This window comes from Podarcis filfolensis (genome assembly GCF_964270895.1).
Source record: "Podarcis filfolensis genome assembly, chromosome: 8".
NCBI lineage: Eukaryota > Metazoa > Chordata > Lepidosauria > Squamata > Lacertidae > Podarcis > Podarcis filfolensis.
Window position 1 is genome coordinate 60066678 of NC_139611.1, and position 24345 is coordinate 60091022.

Sequence of the window (24345 nt, forward strand, 5' to 3'; positions counted from 1 at the left end):
AGCTACTGCCAGCCAGTGCAGACAATATTGAACAAGAGGAGTCAATGATCCAAATTGGAATTTAACAGTTCCCTGTGTTCACCAACCACAACCGTACATGACCAAGGGACAGAGAGTGAGGTGAGCAAGAAAAAGAGGAAAGCAGTCAGAAGTTCCTCCTAGACAACTTGCCTCCCACAATTCTCTCCCTCCATGCATCCCTCTTCTTTCTCCCATAGCTCTGATGGAACTGCTATCCATGGGAAACGGAGGAGGAGATAATGAGGGAACCAGTGGTGCTGTTGCTAGGCAATATCCTCACATGCTGCCTTAACTGTTTCGAGCCAGGCACAGCCAGTACAAAGCAAGGACACATGAACGCTTCTGACAGCAAAGACCCAAGGATGCACCAGCAACCATAAAGCACTCTAGTCACATGAATGGTAAAACAGCAGAGACACAAACACATGTGGTTCTTACTTATGATGTTGCACTGCTCACACAAGTAGACTGTTCTCATAACTAGGGTTTTGCTTGTGTATGCATGCACATATAAGCATGCTCATATTTTGTCAGAAACGAACGGTTGGGGTAAATAAATATAGCACACTGTGTCATTAGGCTCTCCTTATCCACCCGGTTCAAGACTGGTTCATACATGGGTGTTATTTATTTGTTACAGTTTTACCCCACCCTTCTCTGCCACAGCTTAGGGTTGCATACTACAAACCAAATCAATCCAATTAAAATCCTTAAATGTCATAATATAAAACTAATATTAAAAACAGTAAGAATGTGCCATGCTGTATACAGTAGAAATAAATAATGGGCAATCATTCCCAATCACCATTCCTCAGACATTCGAGTATGTTTTTAACTGTTGACAGAAAGATAACAATGTGGGGAACAGCTACAACTTGATGGGGAGTGAGTTCCACATTCCAGGCGTCACCACAAAGAAGGCCCTGCTATTCAAATGGGTCATACCTGTTGATGTGACAGCAAGCAGGGCTCAGCAGCAATTCTAAATGCCAGAGACAGTAAATGGACAAGGAGCTCCTGCAGATTTCAACAGCCCATCCCTCTCCAACCTGGTGCCCTCCAGTTCTTTCTGACTCCAACTGGGGCTGATGGGAGTTGGAGTCCAAAACATCTGGAGAGTTCCAAGCTGGTGGATGCTGTGACAGCCCATCAAGTGGTGTTGTCCTGCATGGAGGGAGGCTAAAACTGGATGCTTTACAATATGTGTGTGCTTGCATTTAAGTCAGTTATATTAAGTGTCTCTTTTACAAATAACATTCACCTGCTTGAAAGTGATTTCAGTTGCAGAGGCTGACACCTGTACTCACAATCTCTTAAAACAGAATCCACAGCACCAACTTAAAACCTGCTTTCTTATATAATAGGAAGAGCCATAAGAGAACCGTATCTGACTTTTGAGGTCAAGGACACCACAGGTCACATGTTATTGTGGCAGGTTATGAATATTTATGACTCCATCAACTAAAATGCATGGAGATTTATTTTTCATTGCAGAGAAGAAAACACTGTTCTATCCAGGAGCAATCAGTCCATGCTTCTGGAAAGCTATGAGAAGAAAAGGCTTAAGGGTTAGGCTATTTAAACCACACTGGAATTTAATCCCACAGATGCTTGTTTTTATTTATTGCATTTGGAATAATAATAATAATTTTATTATTTATACCCCACCCATCTGGCTGTGTTTTCCCCAGCCACTCTGGGCAGCTCCCAACAGAACACTAAAAACAGAATAAAGCTTCAAACATTAAAAACTTTCTCCAGGCTTTCTCCAAGTAATTAAGGACAGGATACATGCGATTCCACCACCACCCCCTGCCTAACTTTAGCACCACAACAATCCTACATGGTAGGCAGGCTGAAAGAAAAAGTTTAGACCAATGCCATTTGTCACTAAGCAGGATTCTGAACCCGAAGCACGCCCATTGCAATTTCAACACTCTGTTATGGCTTCAAAGATGTGCTTGCAGGAGTCTTACAAAGTTACACAGAGATTTACAGAGTGAACTCCAGCTTTTGGAGGGTCTTTTGGCAAGTCACCCTCCATGGGCCCTTCTCTCTCAGTGAGTCCACCTCCTCCTTGCAGCATGTCTAGGAGACTCTTGTCAGTTGGCACCCAGATGGGCTCTGTAGATGCTTGACCATGCTGACTCTTGACTTCAGCTTTGGAAGCATCTCAAGAGTTATTCAATCAGATCTTCCATGGCAAGCATGCATCTCTGAAAGGAAGCTTGCCCAACACTATCTTCCCAATAATACACAACTATCAACGACTATTAAGAGTGTTTAAAACTGCACTTTGTTTACATATTTCAGTGGTGCAGAAACTCCTCATTAGACCCATTAGGCTCCTCAATAGCTCCAATTTGGTTTATGACATCACAACATATGTGATGGCAGGTAAGGACATGGCAGGTAAGGACATGGCTGAAAAAGATCAGTCGTAAGTCTCTAAAGTGTATTCCTAATTGTTCCTTGCCAAGCAGGACTCATTGACTGACCACTTGAGACTGGCTGCACCAGGGTTTCTAGTGGATAACTCCCTATTGCAGCACATGGACCTTGCACTCAGCACTGATCAGCATTGAGAGTGAGGCCCATTAGAACGATGTCAGGCATTTGCAGGCGGGTGGCCCTACCAGCCTGTTAAATGTCTCCCATGAGATAGATGAGGTAAGCATTCAGCACACAGGCTGGAGCCAGTTCCCCACTCCTGACAAAGCCCACCAGGTTAGCCTGTGCTCCACACAAATTCAACATGCACCCTTGAACATCACTTAGAATTTACTGTTGTTGCACTGGGATTCCATGGCAAATAAGCAGGAGTAATTCAGCACACAAATCGCAATGGAAATGACTCCCTGAAGACAGAGAGTCCAAAAGCCATAGCACTCTTCTACATGGCCAGTGCTAGTCAAGTATTTACAAGGATATTGGGGGGGGGGGAGATAATCATGTTTTATCTAGTCAACAAAGAGAGAAGAGGCAACAACACAGCAGGAAGCCAGTTTGGTATTTTAAAATCTAAACTCTGTGTGTGGGGGTGGGTGAAAAGAGAACTGCTGAACCTCCTCAGGAAATCCCATTGCTTGTTCCCGCCTCAGGAGCTGAGAATTTCCACCAAAAATCAAGTCCTAATATCCACATTCTATAGGAGTTGCTCACACTGCTATTCCTTTGAACGAGAAGTCCTGAACATTTTAAGTTGTTCACCACTTAAGCAGAGACATCACTGAAGATTGGCAGTCACCACACCTAGGACATACATACAAACTTCCAGACGGAATTGAGCTCAGGAGCAACTGCTTTTTCCTGTTGCCAGGAGAAGCCAGATGTTCAGAAGACCAATTGGCTGGCCCTTGTGGGAAACACAAAACTGCCCCCCCCCGGAAGTGTGCAGACTATAATAATTAAAACCCTTCCAAACTCCCTCTGCTCCATCAAGAGCAATGTTTCAACTCTTTTAAGAAATGTGCTGGTTTCAAATAATATCAATGATCACACCAAATAAATGTTTGAAATAGAAACATATCCAGCACCTAGGGGGAGCTAAAAATAGCCAAGAGACTTATGGAGGTGAGCATAAATGCCTGCACTATCATCTGAGCCAAGCATAAAAGAGTGAGAGCAGGAGGAAGCACAATGGAAAAATGCACACTTGCTCCTGGAGGAAGGTATATTTGTTTGTTTGTATGCAATCTTACTGACCACAAGATGACCAGATTTTCTGGTACTGATTACAACTGTTTTTCACTACAGGAAACAGTCTTTGCACATGCTTTGAACTTCTCTAGATCCAAGACTGAGAGTTCTCATATTTGCTCGAAAGCCTCTAACACCAGCCCCCTAAACCTATGTTTGTGGGTGCTGGCTACGTAAGGCGTAAGAAATCAGCCCAAGACCATAATTCATCCACCAATCAATCCAGCACAATCTTCTGTGTCTTTAACATTACACCAACTGGTAAAGATTTTCTCAGGAAACAACTGAAGTAATAGGAATCTTTTTTTCTCCAGAACTGCCCTTGAACTGACAGTTTTTAAAGGCGCACAAGCTATGTTCAGTCAAAAGTAGCAGCCTAGGCTTTAATTTCAGCCAAGGAACCCTCTTCTCCCTGCCTGGATATAAATGGCTGATTTAAGCAAAGGTGTGACAAAGGGTCTTGCGGGGCGGGGGGAAGCATTACTATCATGTTTTCTAGAAAGCCTTTTAAGAGACACAGCAATTCAACAGATGCTCTGTGCTGTGATGCATGAAACAATGGCTTGGCTGGCATTATCACACACCTAAGACTTTGTACAAATCTTTAAATACAGATACTTTTCATTTAGTGCTGGGTATGGTGTTGCAAGGCAGGGACGCGGGTGGCTCTGTGGGTAAAACGTCAGCACCTAGGACTTGCCGATCGTCAGGTCGGCGGTTCGAATCTCCGCGGTGGGGTGCGCTCCCGTTGCTCGGTCCCAGCGCCTGCCAACCTAGCAGTTCGAAAGCACCCCCGGGTGCAAGTAGATAAATAGGGACCGCTTATTAGCGGGAAGGTAAACGGCGTTTCTGTGTGCTGCGCTGGCTCGCCAGATGCAGCTTGTCACGCTGGCCACGTGACCTGGAAGTGTCTTCGGACAGCGCTGGCCCCCGGCCTCTTAAGCAAGATGGGCGCACAATCCCAGAGTCGGACACGATTGGCCCGTACGAGCAGGGGTACCGTTATGGAGTTGCAAAGGGACACGGGTGGCGCTGTGGGTTAAACCACAGAGCCTAGGACATGCCGATCAGAAGGTCAGCGGTTCAAATCCCCACGACAGGGTGAGCTCCCATTGCTCGGTCCCTGCTCCTGCCAACCTAGCAGTTCGAAACCACGTCAAAGTGCAAGTAGATAAATAGGTACCGCTCTGGTGGGAAAGTAAACAGTGTTTCTGTACGCTGCTCTGGTTCGCCAGAAGCAGCTTAATCATGCTGGCTACATGACCCGGAAGCTGTATGCCGGCTCCCTCGGCCAATAAAGCAAGATGAGCTCCACAACCCCAGAGTCGGTCATGACTGGACCTAATGGTCAGGGGGTCCCTTTACCTTTACGGAGTTGCAAAACTTCCTCAAGAGAGGAGATCCATTTTTGGATCAATTTTGGTACAACATTTAGAAAAAGGTATTCTTTTCCCGTACTGTCTTATACGACACAAAAGAAGACTGTGAAAAATCACTTTCCTTCAAGGTTCTCCAGTATAGGGAATAAACCCCAACAAAACCCCAACACCACCATCTTAAGAGCTAAGAAATATAACACATGGGATTTGCATAGCCCTGACCTTTCATTTGCACAGCTCCACCCAGAGCTCCATTTCTTTTCACACTGGAGTGTTACTGCAGGACAGGCTGGAAGAACTGGCTTCCATTTATATTTTATTCTTCTCTGAAACCACCACGCCTTTGAGGATCCAATTTCTCACCCACTTATCATTCCTTCTAACTGCAGACTCAGGTGGTGAGTGTCAACAGAATGTGAACCCAAAACAGAGTAACTGCAGAACAAGAAGCTCCAGCATACTCAGGGGGACTTCAAGCTCTGCTGAAGTAAAGGCCTGTTTAAGTCTACAAACAAACCACAACAAACAAACTAACAAAAAAACCAGTCCACAGAATGCTGAGCATCAGATGGGAAAGAAAAGAAGTGGAGGGTGGAATGCCTTGATTGAACTCTTTGCAGTCTAGCACAGGCATCCCCAACCTGCGGCCTTCCAGATTGTTTTGGCCTACAACTCCCACGATCCCTAGCTAACAGGACCAGGTCAGGGATGATGGGAATTGTAGTCCAAAACATCTGGAGGGCCAAAGGCTGGGGATGCCTGGTCTAGCAGGTATAGCAAATGTGGCACTCTCAATATGTTTGTGGACTTCAGTTTGTGGACCCATCAGCTCCAGCTGGAAAGCCAATAGCCATGATTGATAAGAGATGTACAGTGGTACCTCAGGTTTCACATGCTTCAGGTTACATACGCTTCAGGTTACAGACGCCGCTTAGCCAGAAATAGTGCTTCAGGTTAAGAACTTTGCTTCAGGATAAGAACAGAAATCGTGCTCCGGCGGCGCGGCAGCAGCAGGAGGCCCCATTAGCTAAAGCGGTGCTTCACATTAAGAACAGTTTCAGGTTAAGAGCAGACCTCCAGAACAATTTAAGTACTTAACCCGAGGTACCACTGTAGTCTAACAACCTCTGGAGGGCACCACATTGGCTCTCTCTATTTCAATTACAGTGCTACCTCGGGTTACAGACGCTTCAGGTTACAGACTCCGCTAACCCAGAAATAGTACCTCGGGTTAAGAACTTTGCTTCAGGATGAGAAGAGAAATTGTGCGGCAGCAGTGCAGCCCATTAGCTAAAGTGGTACCTCAGGTTAAGAAAAGTTTCAGGTTAAGAACGGACCTCCAGAATGAATTAAGTTCTTAACGTGAGGTACCACTGTATCTTGAAAGAGCATGGCTGAACAGAAACCCTGAATATGAGCCCTCCTGTGCTTAAGAGATAGATTATCACAACTTGTCATGATTTATCAATCATTACGGTTGCATCCCACTTTTCCTCCGAGAAGTTCAATGTGATGTACATGGCTCTCCTGCCTCCCCTATTTTATCTTTCACAGCAACTCTGTGAGGTAGACTAGAAAGTGACCGGCCCAAGGTCACCCAGAGAATTTCATGGCTGAGAACTATACAACACTGGCTCTTTTAATTAACCATTTAATCAATTGTTTTACTTAATTGATAAATAATGGCTGAGGAGGAGCCCCATCAAATGTCAGGCTCCTTTAGAGCGTCTAAACCAATGATTGTAAGAAAGAGCTCGATGCAAGACAGATGGAGGGAAGAGAAGAGGGGGAAATCACCCTGGCAAATTGCTTAGTGATACTCTCAACAGTGAATCAACCTGACAGTGAACATGAATGACCGAGATCCCATGGCAGAGTGCCTGGATCATATTCCATGCACCCATTTTGATATGTGTCTCCTTCTGACAGAACCTCCCAGACAACTGGAAGACGGCAACACAAGGTTACCTCTCGCTTTCATTCCTTCCCAGCAGTGGCTCTGCAGAAAAAGCTCAGCAGGCAGACTGAACAATCCTGAGACCAGGGTGTCCCTTGACAAGGTTTGTACTGCTGAAACACCAGGATGTGTGAGCCTGACCACCAGAAGAATCAAATACCAAGGTATGCTGTTTGGGCAGTGGCATTTGTCACTGCTATTGCTATTTCTGCTATTATTTAAAATATTAATAATCCAGCCTTTGTGGTACTAATGTGACAATGAATTCCCACATGAGCTCAGGGGGGGAAATGGGGGGGTGGGAAAGAGTCCCCTTATTTCAACACAGAGATATAAAATAAACTGTAGGGGCATAGTTTGGAAATTAAACTGTGTATATCTTCACTACAGCTTTCTGTGGAACAGATTTATTTATCCCCAAACTCTCAGTGTTTACTTGCCGTGTACTGGGGTGGGGATTGGAAAGGCCAGGGAAGACTTTCCTCGACATTTCCCACATCCCAATTTAGAACAGCAGGTTCCACCACAGCCCTTTCTGAGATGCTCTTGAGTTGCACTGTTTCTTAAACTAAAATGGTACCTGACACACAGGGAATTAACCCAGGGCATATAACACTGTTGTGATACCACAGGGTGTTGTAATAGATCACTTCCTAAAAGATTGAACCGCTTCATGGAGGATAACCTATCCATTGCCATTGGCCATTGAAGCAAAGTTAAGCCTTCAAATGCAGAGGTAGACCACCTACATCTCATACTCTGGGCACAAATAATGAGAGAATGCTATCACCTTCACATCTTGCTTATAACCCCAAAGAGGCAAATGTATGCTACCTCTTGGAAACAAAATGCTGGACTATAAAAGCTATTGAGGCAATTCTCATGCTTTTACAGTCTACCAAGAGGCAAGTTCTACTTGTTTCAAGATGTTCAGAGTGGATCTGAACCTCAGTTGGCTTTCTTTCCCCTCTCAATCTTAGCATTCAGCAACTGGGACATCTGTATACTTCTTTTCCACCCCCAGATTCTAATCTTAGCACTGGAATTAATGGGAAGGTCAGCCAGTCTACCCCCCCCCCCAAGAGTAGGACACTGCACTCACAACCTTATCACAGATTAAGTGAACAAATTCAGAGTATAAGCAAGGAGTAGGAATGAAATAAAATTACAACACCAAAGGAGCAGAAATGTTCATTAGTTCTAGTACAAGATGGCTCTAGTAAGTGAGCCTAGTCACATGCAGACCATATGAAACTGTCTCATACATTCCCCATCACTCCATTTATTTGGTTTCCAAAAGTATTTCTGTCTCTTTTACCTAGTCAGAACATTGGCCCATCCCAGTATTGTGTACTAGTGGTAGCTTTGAAAGATTTCAGGCAGAGGTCTTTCACAGTGGTCAATCAGTCATGTTTTTCTTATCAGCCACTTTGAATATTCTTTTTTTTTAAAAAGAAGCAATAATAATTGATTGTAGTCAGCTGATACTTTTAACAGGAGATACCAAGGAACCTCTTACTTTCAAATTAGCTGCTTTACCAACTGAACTTTTTTAAACACAGACACAAACAAAAAAACCAGGGTCACCTATTAGGTCTTAGGGAATCTCTTTCCTGTCCCAACATAAGGAGAATGGTTTTCCACCCACCATTTCCTCATAAGGAGACTATTTGGGATGACCTCTCCTGGGATGAACACTCATCTTTCCTAGCCTGGTCATTGTTTAGTCGTGTCCGACTCTTTGTGACCCCATGGACCAGAGCACTTCAGGCACTCCTGTCTTCCACTGCCTCCTGCAGTTCGGTAAATCTCATGCTGGTAGCTTCGAGAACACTGTCCAGCCATCTTGTCCTCTGTCGTCTCCTTCTCTTTGTGCCCTCCATCTTTCCCAACAGTAGGGTCTTTCCCAGGGAGTCTTCTCTTTTCATGAGGTGGCCAAAGTATTGGAGCCTCAGTTTCAGAATCTGTCCTTCCAGTGAGCACTCAGGGCTGATTTCCTGGTCATACCAGTCCCTAAATCCATCCAGGCCTGAGGGGGCCCTTGGCCAAAGGCACTCTGGTGAAACACCTCCTAAGCTTATTTGGTGGCAGCAATAGCTTAGTGGCCATTTTAATATCTCACAGTGTCCTGGAAGCTGCATGCTGATGCTGGACGTGCTCTGAAGTCTTAGAAACTATGGTCAGCAATCAGGTTCCCTCAGCAAACAGTTTTGAGAATGGAGTCTTCACCAACCTGGTGCCCTTCAGATGTTTGGGACAACAACTCTTATCAACTGTGGGAGTTCTGCTCCAAAACACCTGGAGGGCACATGGTTGGCGAAGCCTGGAATAAGAAACGGAAGGCCAGGGCTGCAACCCCACCCAATCCAAACAGCTGCTGCCAGATTCTATTGCCGCAAGCACCACAGCCTTTTCTCTTTTATTACATCCACCTCTGGGTGGGCAATGAGAAGATAATGGAGGTGCACTGACAGGGGCCTGCAGTAGCTGACCCCTACCCTTGAGAAAAAAGCAGGTGGCGGGAAGGAGAGCAAAAGGAAAGGAAGATTCCAGATGAAAGGGGAAACACATTTCATACCAGAATCTTCAAAGCCAAGATGGGTGACTTAAGAGCAACCGCTGATATAGTGGGAATGTAAGATGCCTGGTGGAATGGTGATAATCAATGTGATGCAGTTATCTCTGGACATAAAATCTCTACATAAAAGAGAGTAGGTCATGCCGGCAATCGTGTTGCCCTACGTGTCAAAGAGGACACCAAGCACAATAAATCAGAAACCCGAGGAAGAAATCAAATCACAGAATCACTGCTGGTAGAAATACCAGGTTAAAAAGGGAAATATATTTACACTGACTATTTTCAAAAGGTACCTTGGCTATTTATATGAAGAAATAGTTCTTTCCTTTAGAGACAGAAGAAGCTGCATTCACTGTTGCAATGAAGCCGCTCAGTTAGGCCATTTTAGACCTTTGGTGGTCTAATGGCCTCCCTCTTTAGATGGTCATGTGCAATGCTTTTGAGGGGGCTCATTCTGCTGACTGGGGACCCTGAACTTCTTCCCTTGAATCCTGCCCTGAGAATCAGGGCACATATTTCACTTTAGACTTCACATTCCTCCGTCACTTTTAACTTCCTCCCTCCAGAACATTACCTCTCTTCCTTATCTGTACAAGGCAGGGTATCAAGACTGGGTCTCGGGCCTTACGCCACATTGAAGTGATTGTTAATACAGTGTTACCTCGGAAGTCAAACGGAATCCATTCCGGAAGTCCATTCGACTTCCAAAAGGTTCAGAAACCAAGGCACAGCTTTCAATTGGCTGCAGGAAGCTGCTGAAGCCAATTGGAAGCCGCGGAAGCTGTGCTGGACGTTCGGGTTCCAAAGAACTTTCACAAACCGGAACACTCACTTCTGGGTTTGCGGCATTTGGGAGCCAAAATGTTTGACTCGCAAGACATTCAGGAACTAAGGCATGATTGTACCAAGGTTTCCCACATTCATTTGAAGCTGAAGATTAGACTTGCTTACAGCCAACGCCAACTCCACGTCCAGCTTTTAAGGCCTCTAACCATCATAAAAACTCTTGGTTTGTTTATATCAGTGGTTCCCAGTTAGGGGTCTGGGGACCACTGGGGGTCCCTGGCAGGGGATGGTGCCAGGGGGGTCCCCGACACCACTCCCTGCCTGGGACTCACTTACCTTGTTAATTGCACATTGAAAGCCTTCCGCAGATCATCCAGCCACTGCTCATGAACAGCGCCTGCTTGCTGGCAGGGGAAAAACTTGTGAAAGAGTTGCTGGATGGCAAGTGAGCTGGGATTGGGAGCAAACCTCTGGTGCAGTTTCTTAAGACTCGCTCTTGTGATTGGAGGAGTGGGGGGAGAGATTGCAAACAGCTCACATGCTTATCGTTAAAAAAAAATATGTAAGGGATTCCTTCCCCTTGCTCTCTACTTTTTAACTGAAAAGAACTTTAATTGCTTTCAACAACTATCAAGCTTTGAGCACTCTACCAGTGCTTGTAGGAAGGGTTTTCATTGAATCTTGCCTCATGAGTTTGGGCTTCATGTTCCCAACAGGGGAAATAGCTAAGCAAATTGCCACAATGATTAGCCCAACAGCTCACCCTCTGATGATTTAGTTTAGTGCTCGGGCTGGGTGACACTTTCGTTTCAACATCGTGATACATCAGCAGCTAAATACTGGTATATGCTGATATATTACAATGACTGGAATTTATGTCGGCTGCTTCTTCCTTCCCTAGGGCAGGCCTTCCTTAGGGAAGGAAGAAGCAGCAGAAATACATGGCCCAGCCCTACACAGTGAGCGAGTCCTGATGCCTCTCAGGGCTCACGTGTGAGTTGAGGAGCACTGGGGCTTTCCTGAACTGCTCAGCTGGGGGATGGAAGAGGCCTCAGAATTGTAGAGCTGGAAGGGACCCTGAAGATCATTTAGTCCAACCCCGTGTAATGTAGGAATACGCAGCTGTCCCATATAGGGATTGAACCTGCAACCTTAGCATTATCAGCACCACACTCTAACCAACTGAGCAATCCAGGCTGGATTATATTCTTAGATTTATGATATGTTTCTATTAGCCTTTCAGTTTGTTGGACTATTTAAAATTTGTTATGTCTTCTAATTGTTAGTGAAATATCTTACATAAACTTCCTGATGTCGTGAGCCACTTTGAGCATACAGTGATACCTCGGGTTAAGTACTTAATTCGTTCCGGAGGTCCGTACTTAACCTGAAACTGTTCTTAACCTGAAGCACCACTTTAGCTAATGGGGCCTCCTGCTGCCACCGTACGATTTCTGTTCTCATCCTGAAGCAAAGTTCTTAACCTGAAGCACTATTTCTGGGTTAGCGGAGTCTGTAACCTGAAGCGTATGTAACCTGAAGCGTATGTAACCCGAGGTACCACTGTACTAATAATAACAATACGAACATTACAAAATTCCAGCTGTTTTCTACTCAGTCTTCAGCAATCAAGCCCTGACGAAGCCATCACTTATGACTTGAAGGTGCAAGATCCCTCAGTTAGCAGAGCCATATGTTTCTAAAGTTTTGCTAAAATGCACCATCTTATATTGCAAGTAAGGAATAGCATGTTTGAATACTCCTTCATATAAAAAGACTTCTGCATATAGAACACTTGCAAGTTAGGGACACAATTGCTTTTTTAAAATTAAGTTGTAGTGGAGTAATGGAGACAAGTTTTTCCTATTGTCTGGGGAAAGGCAAATTGTGGTAATATCACAAATTTTATGGTCTGGGGTTTTTTTGTACAGTGGTACCTTGGTTTACAACCATAATCCGTTCCGGAAGTCCATTTGTAAACCAAAACAGGTTGTAACCCAAGGCGCACTTTCGCCAATGGGGCCTCCAAATTTTTTTTGTTCATAATCCAAAAAAATGGGTTGTAATCCAAAAAAAGTTTGCAAACCGGGACACGCATTTCCAGGTTTGATGTGTTTGTAATCCAAAACGTATGCAAATCAGGCTGTTCGCAAACCAAGGTACCACTGTATACCTAAAATCCTTTGCTTTTTAGGGACCACCCCACATTTTCTTCAGAAAACTGCTTTGCTCAGGTAACTACCATTGAGTTATCAAAATTTTCAAAAGTATGGGGTCCGTGGCTTAGCTTTTGAAAAATAGGGGGTCCTCAGTAATTAGCTAATTGGGAACCACTGGTTTATATAATCAGCTGATCAGAGAGGACACAATCATCATGGTCTAATCTTGTGCCATCAGAATGGATGTATTTTAAAATGTTCATAAATATTAATTGACCTCTTTTAATATGACAAAATCTGCATTGGTTAGCAAATCACATCTCTTATTTGCTTAAATTTGCTGCTCTAAACTGAGAGTGTGTGCCACATTTTGGCCAGATACAAGTAAACGAAAGGCGGTAAGCTTATCGAATGCCAAAAGATTAAGAAGTGTATTTTTTAAAAAAATAAATAAATAAATTCAACAACACAAAAACAGGTAACACAAAAGAAAAACAACAGAGAATCAAATGAAAACTAAAATTAAACACGCCCAGGCACAGGCACACACATACAAAGTAGAAATTTGGTTGTTTCATTGCCATTCCCAGGCCAAATGCCTCACCACCACCCCTTAGTTGGTCCTGCTTGCTTATATCCAATGTGCTGTTAAACTATCAAGCAGTTGTTAAAACTGAAACAACAGGACCTGCAATCAGGATCTCTGCAAATTCTGGTCTCATCACCAACTGTGTTGTGGCCAAATGATGATTTAGACAACTGGTAAGAAAGATGACTACAACACCCCTAATTATTCAGGAGCTCTTTTCTTGACTCCTCCTTTCTACTTCAGATTTATCCCTGAATCATGTAAATAATTTGTTTCAATCATGCATGGATCTAAGATGTATCAGACTAAAGACACGTTTCCCCAATCAGTCAGCTCTCTCATATCCCTTATGCACAGATTGAAACCAGCATATTATTTGCATAATTTGATAAAAACAAAAACGAAATACCCACTTCAAAGCCACAACACACGACAATGGTCTGTATGGGAAAAGCAGAATTCATGAGTAACGGCTGAAAAGAATTATGATGAGACTAACAAAATACCCACCATCATTGTTTACTTGTATCCTGCTTTTCTATGGTAAACCATGCTCAAAGTGGCTCACAGCATCAGGAAGTTTATGTAAGATATTTCATGAACAATTAGAAGAGATAACAAAAATTTAAATAGTCCTACAATCTGAAAGGCTAATAGAAACATGTAAGAATACAACCCAGCCTGGATAGCTCAGTTGGTTAGAGTGCGGTGCTGATAATGCTAAAGTTGCAGGTTCAATCCCCATATGGGACAGCTCATATTCCTGCAATTACGCGGGGTTGGACTTGATGATCCTCAGGGTTCCTTTCAGCTCTACAATTCTATGGTGGTATATTAGACATTAGGGGCTTCTGGCAGAATTACATTAGGCAGGTTTTCCTCACCCTTTCAACCTGGTCCTGGTCAGAGTCACCTTGCTGGCCACTGTGAGAACAGGATGCTAGACTAGATGCGCCACTGGCCTGATACATCTGCCTTGGTTTGAGAAGTAAATCTCTCCGTACCTGCATATCCCAAAGTTCAGTTACTCCATTGCTCTGTAGCATGACCAAGTACTAGAATCCAGCAAGTGACCTTTATAGAAACTAGCAACATTCCCACCACCCTGAAGGGCGAATGTATATGGTGGGAGAGCATGGCCCCATGCCTTTTAAGCCCACAAAGTCATATGTGATTCAACACCCTTTCAGGTATCCTTGGGTTGAGAGAGGTAGCCTGCTGCAACGGACAGAATGTTTGGATAAGAACCATCAAGATTTGGGTTCAAATCCATACTCAGGTATGAAAGTCCCTGGGTGACACTGGTTGAGTTGCTATACTCTCAGGCTTGCCTACTTCACAGGGTTGTTGTGATAATGAAAAAATTCGACCCTAGGAAAACTCTGTCCCTTCTTACAGCTTGTTACTGTATTCCCCCCCCCTTAAATGCTTTATTCCAAAATATCTTTATGCAAAAGAAGCAAGCTATTTTGACAGACAATCCAAATCAGAAGTAACCTTACATAGAATAAGCTATCTATGCATCTCAGGATTTGGCTGTACTCATGATCACCTCCAGCCATCAACATCTGCAGAGAGAATTGGTGTATTTGCCCCTTTTTTTTGCAATGCTCATTTACAAAACTCCAAAAGCAATTCAAAATATTGACAGGTTTCAATAATTAGAAGAAGGTTAATGCAACACTAGTAAGGTGGGTGGGCTTAGATACACAACTGAATTTATACATTTAATACAGGCTACAACTACTTCCTGGTAGTTTTATTCACACAACTGTAGTGCCACACTTTGGGCACTCCTGGTCATTACTCTCTAATAAAGCACCTTTTTCCATGGAAAAAGAACCAGGTAGATGTCAGACCACTGAGGTTCCAATTTTGCTCCATTATAGTACCTAATCCTTTGACTAACCAGCCAGCATCACACCGCAGCCTTGAAAAATGCCAACAGTTTGATGGCAACAGTAACATCTGTGCAACAAAGGAGCAAGGAAGCAAGCATGAAATAATCACCGCATTCATTTATATATCTATTTAGGCAGTAATAACTTGTTCCCTTGGGGAAGGAATGTCAATTTTCTTCCTAAAATCTAGATTAGGTATTTTTTTTCCTTTTTAAAAAAACCAGACAGGTGGATTCAATAGGTATGGATTTAAGGAACCCAACTGAAACTCACTGAAGTCCACGGAGACCACGGACTGAGGAGGTGGCAGGAGAGCATAAGGGAAAACCAAGAGATAGTAGTACAGACTGTACCTCTGGACACAATCCAAAGTATTGTTTGACTTCAAAGCAAGCATCCATTTATAAATAAATTAAAAAGGCACGTGAATAGGCAAAATTGGGAACATCAAGTGATCACAGAAGTTAAAACTGGAATTAGCCAGTGTGAAGAAACAACGGAGATCAAGGGAGGAGAATAGTAGACCCATATGACAATCCATCAGCCATGGCTAACCAGTGTCCCACTTGTAGGATAAACCAGATCTGACTGCTTTCCTCCCTTTCGCCATCACAGACCCACAAAGGTTTTGCAAAGAAGAAAAAGCACCTGCAGCAAGTGAAAAGGAATATTCTACCCGTACCCAGTTAGTTGACTCTCTCCGCACCCCCTCCATCTCAACGCCCATCCATATACGAGTTTCCAAAAGATACTCTCAGACAAACAGTTAATTGTCAGCCAATGTCCTCTTGGAGAGACTCTCCCTATGGAAAGACCTCGGTGCTGAATTTCAATTACAACCACAAAGTTGACCAACCATATAAACCTATCCACAGAGCAATCCTACACTGTTATTTTTTTCTTTCTGCAGAAGTAATCCTCATTATGTTCATTGGAGTTTACACCCTTGTAATGTATGTTTAGGATTGTGGCCCACCACTTTAAAAAGTAGGGTGGGGGGAGAGAAGGGAGGAAAACCTTCATGATTCTGGTAGGGAAGAGTGCCAAAAGCAGCCATCTATGAAGACATCCTCATTATTCCAGACAGTAACAGAAATTTTAGGAAAGCCCTCTTAGGGAAGAAAACTGACCACCACTTCTTCCTTCCCTCAATCCCACTCCATCAAGAAATGAAACTTCAGGAATAGATTTCTTTGCTTGGTTTCTGCAGCAAGGGCATTTACAGGAGAAGCAGTCAGGGGCTAGGATGGAAAGGGGGGGGCATTTGTGATATCAGACTACCCTTTTACCTCTTCTGGTAGACTGGGTTATCAAAAATGCCAGGGCCAAAATAGGAAGGAGCCCATCCTTAACCATTCTGTCCTTATAATGTGGGGAGAGGAGGTGTGATGTGTCACACAGTGGTTCTATCATCATTCAAGAACTACAGGTTTACAGACACAACATTTGGCGAGGGATCATCAAGAGGGGTTTCGGGTGGGAAAATCCATGAAACATGTTCAATTTCCCACCTTGATGGAGCTATCACCCTGCTTTGCAAGGGGGGGGGTTGTAGGCTTATTTGACATTCTGAAAAGAGGAGTTGCCCATTTCCGTCCCATCTCACCCACCCCCAAAAGCAAATCTCCCTCGGAACAGCGTTGCTCTCACAACCAGATCCCTGCAAACTTTAACATCCTGCTGTAAAAACAACAACTGCAAAGCAGAGATCCTAGGAAGGCTTTCCTTAAGCACAGAGATTACCCCCCCCCTTCGCCCCGACACACACAGCTGAAAAATGCATGAGAATTTAGGTGGTTCCATGGACTGAGGGAACCCCCAACCTCAGCCCAAAGTCACCCGCCACCCACACCTCGAAAGGTCTTCCCAAACTTAGCCACCCTCCTCTGGCCCCACTTACCGGCGGCTGATGTTGCCAAAACCCCCACCGAAAGCAGAAGAATCCGGCTCCAGTAGCTCACCTCCACCGTCATGAGAGCAAAAATCCCCAATTTTCCCCAATTCCGTTTAAAGCTGCAGTGGCATGCCGGCTTGTCCCAACCGAAAGAGGGTTGCATGTCAAAGAGGGGTTGGGGGGTTGATTTGCTTGGAGGAGGAGGAGGGAAGACAGGGAGGAGGAGGAGGAGGTGGAAGAGGAGGAAAGGGGGGGGAGGAGAAGAGAGAGATGGGTGATTGGTTTGAAATTTTCGTCTTAACCCCCCCTTCCTTTGCTCAATGGGATAATTAGGATAGGAGGAAAGGGAGGCTTCTTTTAAAGGGGGGTCAGGATGGCGCTTATTTAATCTTATATACATATATACATACATATATATTTGCTCATAAAGGAAAAAAAGATCCGAATGCACAGAGAGCTTTTTTTCTCTCTCCTCCCAGCTGCTGCAGCTGGGCTAAACCAACTCACACCGTAGCTTGGGGAGAGAACTGGCTATCTCTTTCTCTCTCCCCCTTTTCCACCCTCCCTTCTCTTCTTCCTCGGTCTTTTTTTTATTTTGTATGCCTACCTTGGATCAAGCTTTTCAGGATTAACAGCTGAAGCTCCCCAGGGAATTATTCTTTTAAGTTCCAGGTGATTAATCACCACTACATCGCTGGGGATTTTGTTTTAATGGTCTCTTACCTTTAAAACAAACACTAAATACTGGGGGTTGGGAAGATTGAGGAGGGGGACTCAAGTCTGGATGGGCCGCTGAAAGGTTCGTTAACTTCCCAGCGCTTTCCGCATCGTGCGGGGAAGGAAAACCCTCCAATCCAGCTTGCATTAGCTTGATTTGATGAGAATAAAATTCCCTGCAAAATCTCTTCCTCATCACCACCTTTAAGGAGAAAGGGGGGCGCCGGGGAAGCGTGCCAGTTTCACGCCACCATTTCTTCCAGGGAACAATCCACAGACCCTTGAGTTGAATTGACAAGGTTCAAGCCCTGCACTGATGGGAAGGTGGGGAGACAATCGCCCCCTTCGCTCGGGAGGGCGAGGGCGAGATGTCTGCATTTGTAAACCATTTGTAGGATGTTGCAAGAGCTAGCGAGGAATTACAAGGTAATTCTCTCCCCCCCCCCCCTGCAACAAAGAATCGGAGCCTCCCCCCGCCCTCTTTCGCAGGCGACTTTGTCTCTGTCTGCTTTTGGAAGGGCTTTGAGTGGGACGGAAAGGGGATTCAGAAATCTCGGCCATTACCCTGCCGAGTACTCCTTAAATGATGCTGGGCTCGGGTACTAGTGTCCTTTTGCAGAGAGGAGAACGGCTTGCTGGGGAAGGAGGAGGGGAGGTTCCCCCCCTCTCTCCCCCACCCCCTTCAGATGGCGCACCTATGCAATGCAAAAGGGCGAACGTAAAGGAAATTAAAGAAACAGTGGGGGGCTTGATTAGCTTTCGGCGGAGGCTCGAAATGGTCAGGCTGTCAATTCCCCCCACACTCCAAAAGCTTCCGGATTCGTTCCAAAAGGCATCACACACACACACACACACACACACACACACACGGCTTTTCCACTGACCATTTCGACCCCAGTGTCCCTTCTCCGACGGCAGATAAATAAGAGGGTGTCCCCCCCACATCTGAGAAGTGTACTGGTGCTGTGGGGAGTAATATTAGATCAGATTCAAAAATACAAACCAGGAGAAAGAACATGAATGAGAAATTGTATAGTGTATGCGCGCGCGCGGAGATTCGGGTGGGAAACGCGCTTGAGGTGCAAAGATGCCTCTCCAGACAATGCACCAGCGAGAATCAAGGCAAACAACAAGGTCTCGCTTGCAATACTGTACTATGCACACTTTTTTTCCCTCTTAAGTAACACTTAACTCAGTGCAGCTTACTCCTGAGTAAACGCGTGGCTGCAGTGCAGCCCTCTGTATGCTCGAGGAAGTAAATGCCAGCAAAAATCAAAGGAGCGATTACTTCCGAGGAAGCATGTATTCTGCACACGTTCTAGGCTTGCAAGCCTATTGCATTAAATGTAAAAGTTATTCGCTTTGTTTGGGGTTGGAGGGCAAGGACTGTTTCCCAGAGACTAACTGTCCCTTCTTCTGTTACTAAGACCTGACTAGAAGTTGGGTATTTCAGGTCACTGGTCACACACAGTTTGCTCCTCTTCATGCAGAGATTCAGCAGGAATCCTCACTATTGACTTCCAGGTGTCTCTTGAAGACCTCTTTGTGATGACAGGCCTTCTGCAGCTGTTTAAACTTTCTTGATTAGCCAGTCATTTAAATGGATTTCTAAACCCTTACCTGGGAGTAAGCACCACTGAATGCAATAGAGCTTGCTTCTGAGCAGACATGGCTAGGTCTGAACATAAGAACAATCTGCTGGATTAAACAAAATACCCATCTAATCCAGGATTTTGTTCTTACAATGGCCAACCAGATGCCTCTGGGAAGCCCACAAGCAGGACCTGAGCACTATTCTCTTTCCAGGAAATAGCTTTCAGTTTGCCGTGGACATAGAACACAGCCATTGTAGCCAGTAAGTATTGTGCTGTAAGTAAGCAATTTTGCTCTGGACCGATCCATTTGCCACTGTTTTAAAGCTTAGGCTGCCAGAAAGTTTGTGTGTGAACGGAACTGCTGCCTTGAGCTTTTTGCCTATCAGTCCATTACCTTCCACCAGGCTCTGCTCCTAATGACTTAGGTGCCTTAGGGGACTCCATTTCCTGCCCTACCACGATCCATTCCCTAATCTCTAAGACACCACCCCTGAGCTCCCAAGCCCCACCTTCTATCTCAAGGTCTGAACCTCAGGACAAGAACCAACCATAAGGTGAAGTTCCCACTTTTGGCCCTTACACCCAGCTTTCCATCATCCACAAATATGATTTTCCTGCCTCCCTTCTACATGCAAGGAAGCAATAGCGTAGTGTGGGTTGCCAGTGCCTGGGGCCACATGAAGGGGGGTGGGAGGGAGGGGAACGGATGGAGTAGGGGTGTGCCTCCAACTTTGTAATGGCCTCTGTGTCACCCAGGAGATCGCAGCTGCAGAGATAAGAAAAGAAGAGTTGCTCTGTTGTCTGCAGAGGTCACTTCCTGGTTCTCACAGAGAAGCCATTTCCAAAGGAGCCCAGTGACAGAAGAGCACAGTTGTATTGAGGCAGCAACGGGTGTTGAAATTTTGCGCCCCTAAGAATTTTCCACCTGGGGCAACTGCCCCTGTGTCCCCCCCATGCTACACCACTGCAAGGAAGGGAGATAAGAACTGTACCTTTCGTGTTTAATTACAATACACATACATACATACATACAGTACAACCACATCTTACACACATTTAACTTGCACAATTTCAACTCACACCCTGTTGAAGGCCAGCTGGCTGAAATTCTGCAAGTTAAATGCAAGCAAGGCAGGGGAGCTTAAAAGCTCTTTTTTCTCGGGGGGGGGGATCTATCTTTCTTGGGATGCACCAAGGGAAGCTCTCATGAGATCTCATGTCACCATTTGAGTTCTTCTGCGAGCATCCCTAGCCTTCTGGAGCTAGTGTGCTGAGTGGGCCTTGCCTGACAAGCAAGGCAGAGAGCTTAAAAGCTTTTTGTACTAGGTCCACTTAGGTTACCCAGTGTGAAAAGAGCTTTTAAGCCTTGCTTTCCTTGCAAGGACCACTCAGCGCACCATCTCCAGAAGGCTAGGGATGGTCATTCTTGACTATACATGTTTTTGTATATAGGTGGAACCCTTGGAACCAAACCCCTGCATGATACAATTGTACTGTATGTGCAAAACTAAGCACAGGTCCAGGGTCAGGCCTAGCATTAAGCAGATTGAGGCAGCAGATGCTATGGTGGGAGTGAAAGGTATCAATTCCTGTCCTCAGGTGCTGCTCCTGTACTCTCTCCTGCCCTCCCCCAATTCCCATTGTCCTGATTCGGTGCCATGCATGCCTGTAAGTGGTTTGGGCTGTCTTGCCTAGCTGTCTTCTCCCAGTGTCTCACCAACAGCACTTCTTGGAATGGCCCATCACTGAATAGGCAGAGAGCCATCCCAGCCCATGTACTCCAGCAAGCATTGTGCATGCACGTGCATTGCTCTGATCACGTGCCACATACTGGTGCCACCACTGCTGCATTGCAGCAATTGTTTGAGTGAGCAAGTGCTAGGCAGAGCACTGAGCAAAGCAGAGGCAAGTTTATTTTTCCTCGCCAGTGAATGCTGCTCCATTAGGGTGAACAGGGCACTGCCCCACCAGCCTTGGTCTCCCCTCTGCTAGCCACCACCTGCCTGCCTCCTTAGTTACAACTAGTCCAAGGAGTGGTACTGGCTGTTGGCTTCTTCCTTGTAGTCTCATTGCTGACTTTGTAGAAATCATCAGGGGAGAGGTTGGGGACGAAACCAGAATGAGCTGGCTTTACTGGTCATTGGGATCTCTGCTCACCATCGTATGAGATAAGGAGAGAGAGAAGGGGTGGTTCTGCCCACTTTATGTTCAGCCCCACCCACCACAGCTAAGAGGCTCCCAAAAGATTACCCACAAAGGGATGCAACCCAACATAAAAAGATTCCCTACCTTTGTCTCTGCTCCATCTCCAAGCTCCATACGGAGATAAGAGATTAGGTAAGAGCTTAGGTCCCAGAGAGAGAACATACGCAATATGCTTAGGTATATCACCATTGAGGAACTGAGCCACTACTGCTACTGGCTCCATCATCTCTTTCTCAGGTTCCACTTTCCTATTGTGAGAGATCTGCAGATCAGGTTTACAGGATGTGTCATCAATTAGCCGAATTGAAACAGAAACATCCACCCTTTTCTGCTGCATTTGCCAGAGTGAAACCTCCCATGCCTAATGCAAACGTTCCTTGAGTCTTTCAACCAGCAGTTCTCCCAGATTTTTTCATTTCTGCACTCTGCTGCAATATATACCAAACTCCAACAAGTCTCAGATTGTGAGCAGCCAGATCTGGAATTAGATCATATATTCACACTGGGTAACAAAGCAACTCATATAAGAACATCCCTTGGTACTGGGTTGAGCCAAAGGCTCATCTAATCTAGCATCCTGTTCTCACAGTGGCCAACCAGATGCGCTCATCAGAAGCCCACAAGCAGGACCTGATTATGAGAGCACTCTTTGCACTTGTGAATCCCAGAAACTGATATTCAGAGGCATACTGCCTTCGACAGAGAAGGTAGAACATGGTCATGTAGTGAGAGAACTAGGAAAAGGCTAGCAGCTGGAGGCAGGAGCTTCTAGTAGCAAGTTCTAAATACAGTGGTACCTCAGGTTACATATGCTTCAGGTTACAGACTCAGCTAACCCAGAAATAGTACCTCGGGTTAAGAACTTTGCTTCAGGATGAAAACAGAAATCATGCGGCGGCGGCGCGGCAGCAGCGGGAGGCCCCATTAGCTAAAGTGGTCCTTCAGGATAAGAACCGTTTCAGGTTAAGAACGGACCTCCGGAACGAATTAAGTACGTAACCAGACGTACCACTGTATAGGGACTGGTTTGTGGGATTTCCTCCCATTAGCCCCTGTGTACATTTAACTCAGAAATGCATCCTACAGACTTGAATGGGCCTTGCTACTGGCACTTAAACAAGTTAATTCAACAGGCTGCTTACTTTCTATTGGCATGCATGTCTGGACTCTTGCCAGAGCATGCATGCATGCATAGGATTCGTGACTTTCCTGTCTTTTGCAAAAGCAATGGCTATGTGCTTTATTTTTTTTAAAAAAAATGGAACCTGATCTGAGATTTTCAGCGAAAGAAAACAAGCCTGAACAAATTTATGGGTGGGGAGAACAGAAGCCATGACATTGTTGTAAAGGCAAAGCCAGTGCCAATGAGGGGGTGGGGTTTGTCCTTACTTCCGCTTGTCCCATGCCTAGGAAGAATGGGTCTGAGTGGTTTTCTACTTGCCCCACTCCTTTCTCACAAAAAACCCTGCTCTTTAGTGCTAAATCAGGGCAAAAATCAGGGCAAACATCAATCCAGAGAAAACCCAAATCACTGTTTGCTCTGACTGAATGCTAAAGAGTGGTTTCCCCTGGGATGTGGGGTGGGGTGAGAAGCAGCAGAATGAGAAGTGTGGTTAAGCCCTTACCTGTTCCTTGGAGGGGGGTAGACTTTCATTACTTGCTGCCTGTCCTTTGTTCCTTTCAATATAACACTATGGTTATGGGTCCAGCATTTGAAATTAACTTTCAACAAAACCCTGCCTACTTAATTTCAATTTCTTTATGAAAGTGAATGTTTTCCCAGGGAAATGGTTGCATACATCCCAAATAACACACAAACACTCCCTCTTTTTGCAAAAGAATTTATTGGTTAATCCATATTAGATCTCTCTGTCCTGAACCCTAATTGGTAAGTGTTTTACTTTGCTAAGAAATATATTTAAAAGCTCATAACCATTTCGACTAGTTGTAAAAAGAAAAAAGAAAACAAGATCACTCTGCAGTGCCACCTACAGTCAAAAGATAATAACAGGAACAAGCAAGTGGAAAAGGATTCCTCCTGTTTTGAAACTCCTACCCAAAACAATACAGCAATTGAAGGCTGAATAAACCCCTTCAATTCCAGGAGCTAAAGATACCAGGTTATACATCTGGGACTCTGGGATAAAGAAGCAATGATTGCTCCCTGTCTCTTATGAAGCTACCTATCACTTGCCGGTCGGTCAAATGCTCTTAAAGGCACAGCTATGGGATCTGTTGAAAAGTTTTCCATGGAGAGCGGCTGCAAGCTCCCCCCCTTCAAATTGCTTCTCGGGATCTCTTCTGTGGAAACTTTGGTTTAATTGGTTTGTTGATATATATTGATAGGAGTAGTAGGGCAGCATCCAATGAGACAAACATTCCATCTATTGTTTTTTACTACACCTTTGCACACTGTACTCAACAGAATAACATACCTGTTTTTAGCAAGAAGAGGCAAAAGCTTACAACTTAATTTTGACAGAAGAAATCAACTGTAGAATGCAGGGAGGAGAAAAGAGAGCATCAAGGGATGGATTTCCTTGCACAAATGTGCTTCTATGTGTTTGGGCTTAGAACCCTGTTTCCCAATGTGGTGCCCTCCATATATTGTTGGACTACAAGTGGAGCTGATTGTATCAGTCCCAGCCAGCAAGACTGAAAGCAGCATCCCAGATTATATGTTCCAGACATATCACTTTGAGACACTGAGCTCCTTTGAATTCATTTATGTGCCATCTTCCTTCAGCTGCTGCTGGGTCTTTGGGACTCAGTATAGCTCCATCCGGTTGTTATCCTTCATAACAGTTGCTATGCCACAAGGGTTCTACGGTTACTTGGCTACCACAGTTTGTTGCCATCTAGTTC

General features: G+C 44.9%; 1 protein-coding gene across 4 annotated transcripts in view; it reads right to left on the reverse strand.

The window, feature by feature from the left end:
• The window catches only part of CSMD2 (CUB and Sushi multiple domains 2), a 486383-nt gene extending 468992 nt beyond the window's left edge, over positions 1-17391 (reverse strand). For 2 of the 4 annotated variants that reach the window (XM_083625414.1, XM_083625410.1), the window contains exon 1: positions 16970-17391. In XM_083625414.1, coding sequence (XP_083481540.1) covers positions 16970-17375 — 406 coding nt within the window. In that variant the 5' untranslated portion in view covers positions 17376-17391. The remainder of the gene's footprint in view (positions 1-16969) is intronic. The other 2 variants (XM_083625416.1, XM_083625415.1) reach the window with 1 other exon arrangement.
• Between the last annotated feature and the right edge of the window lie 6954 nt (positions 17392-24345).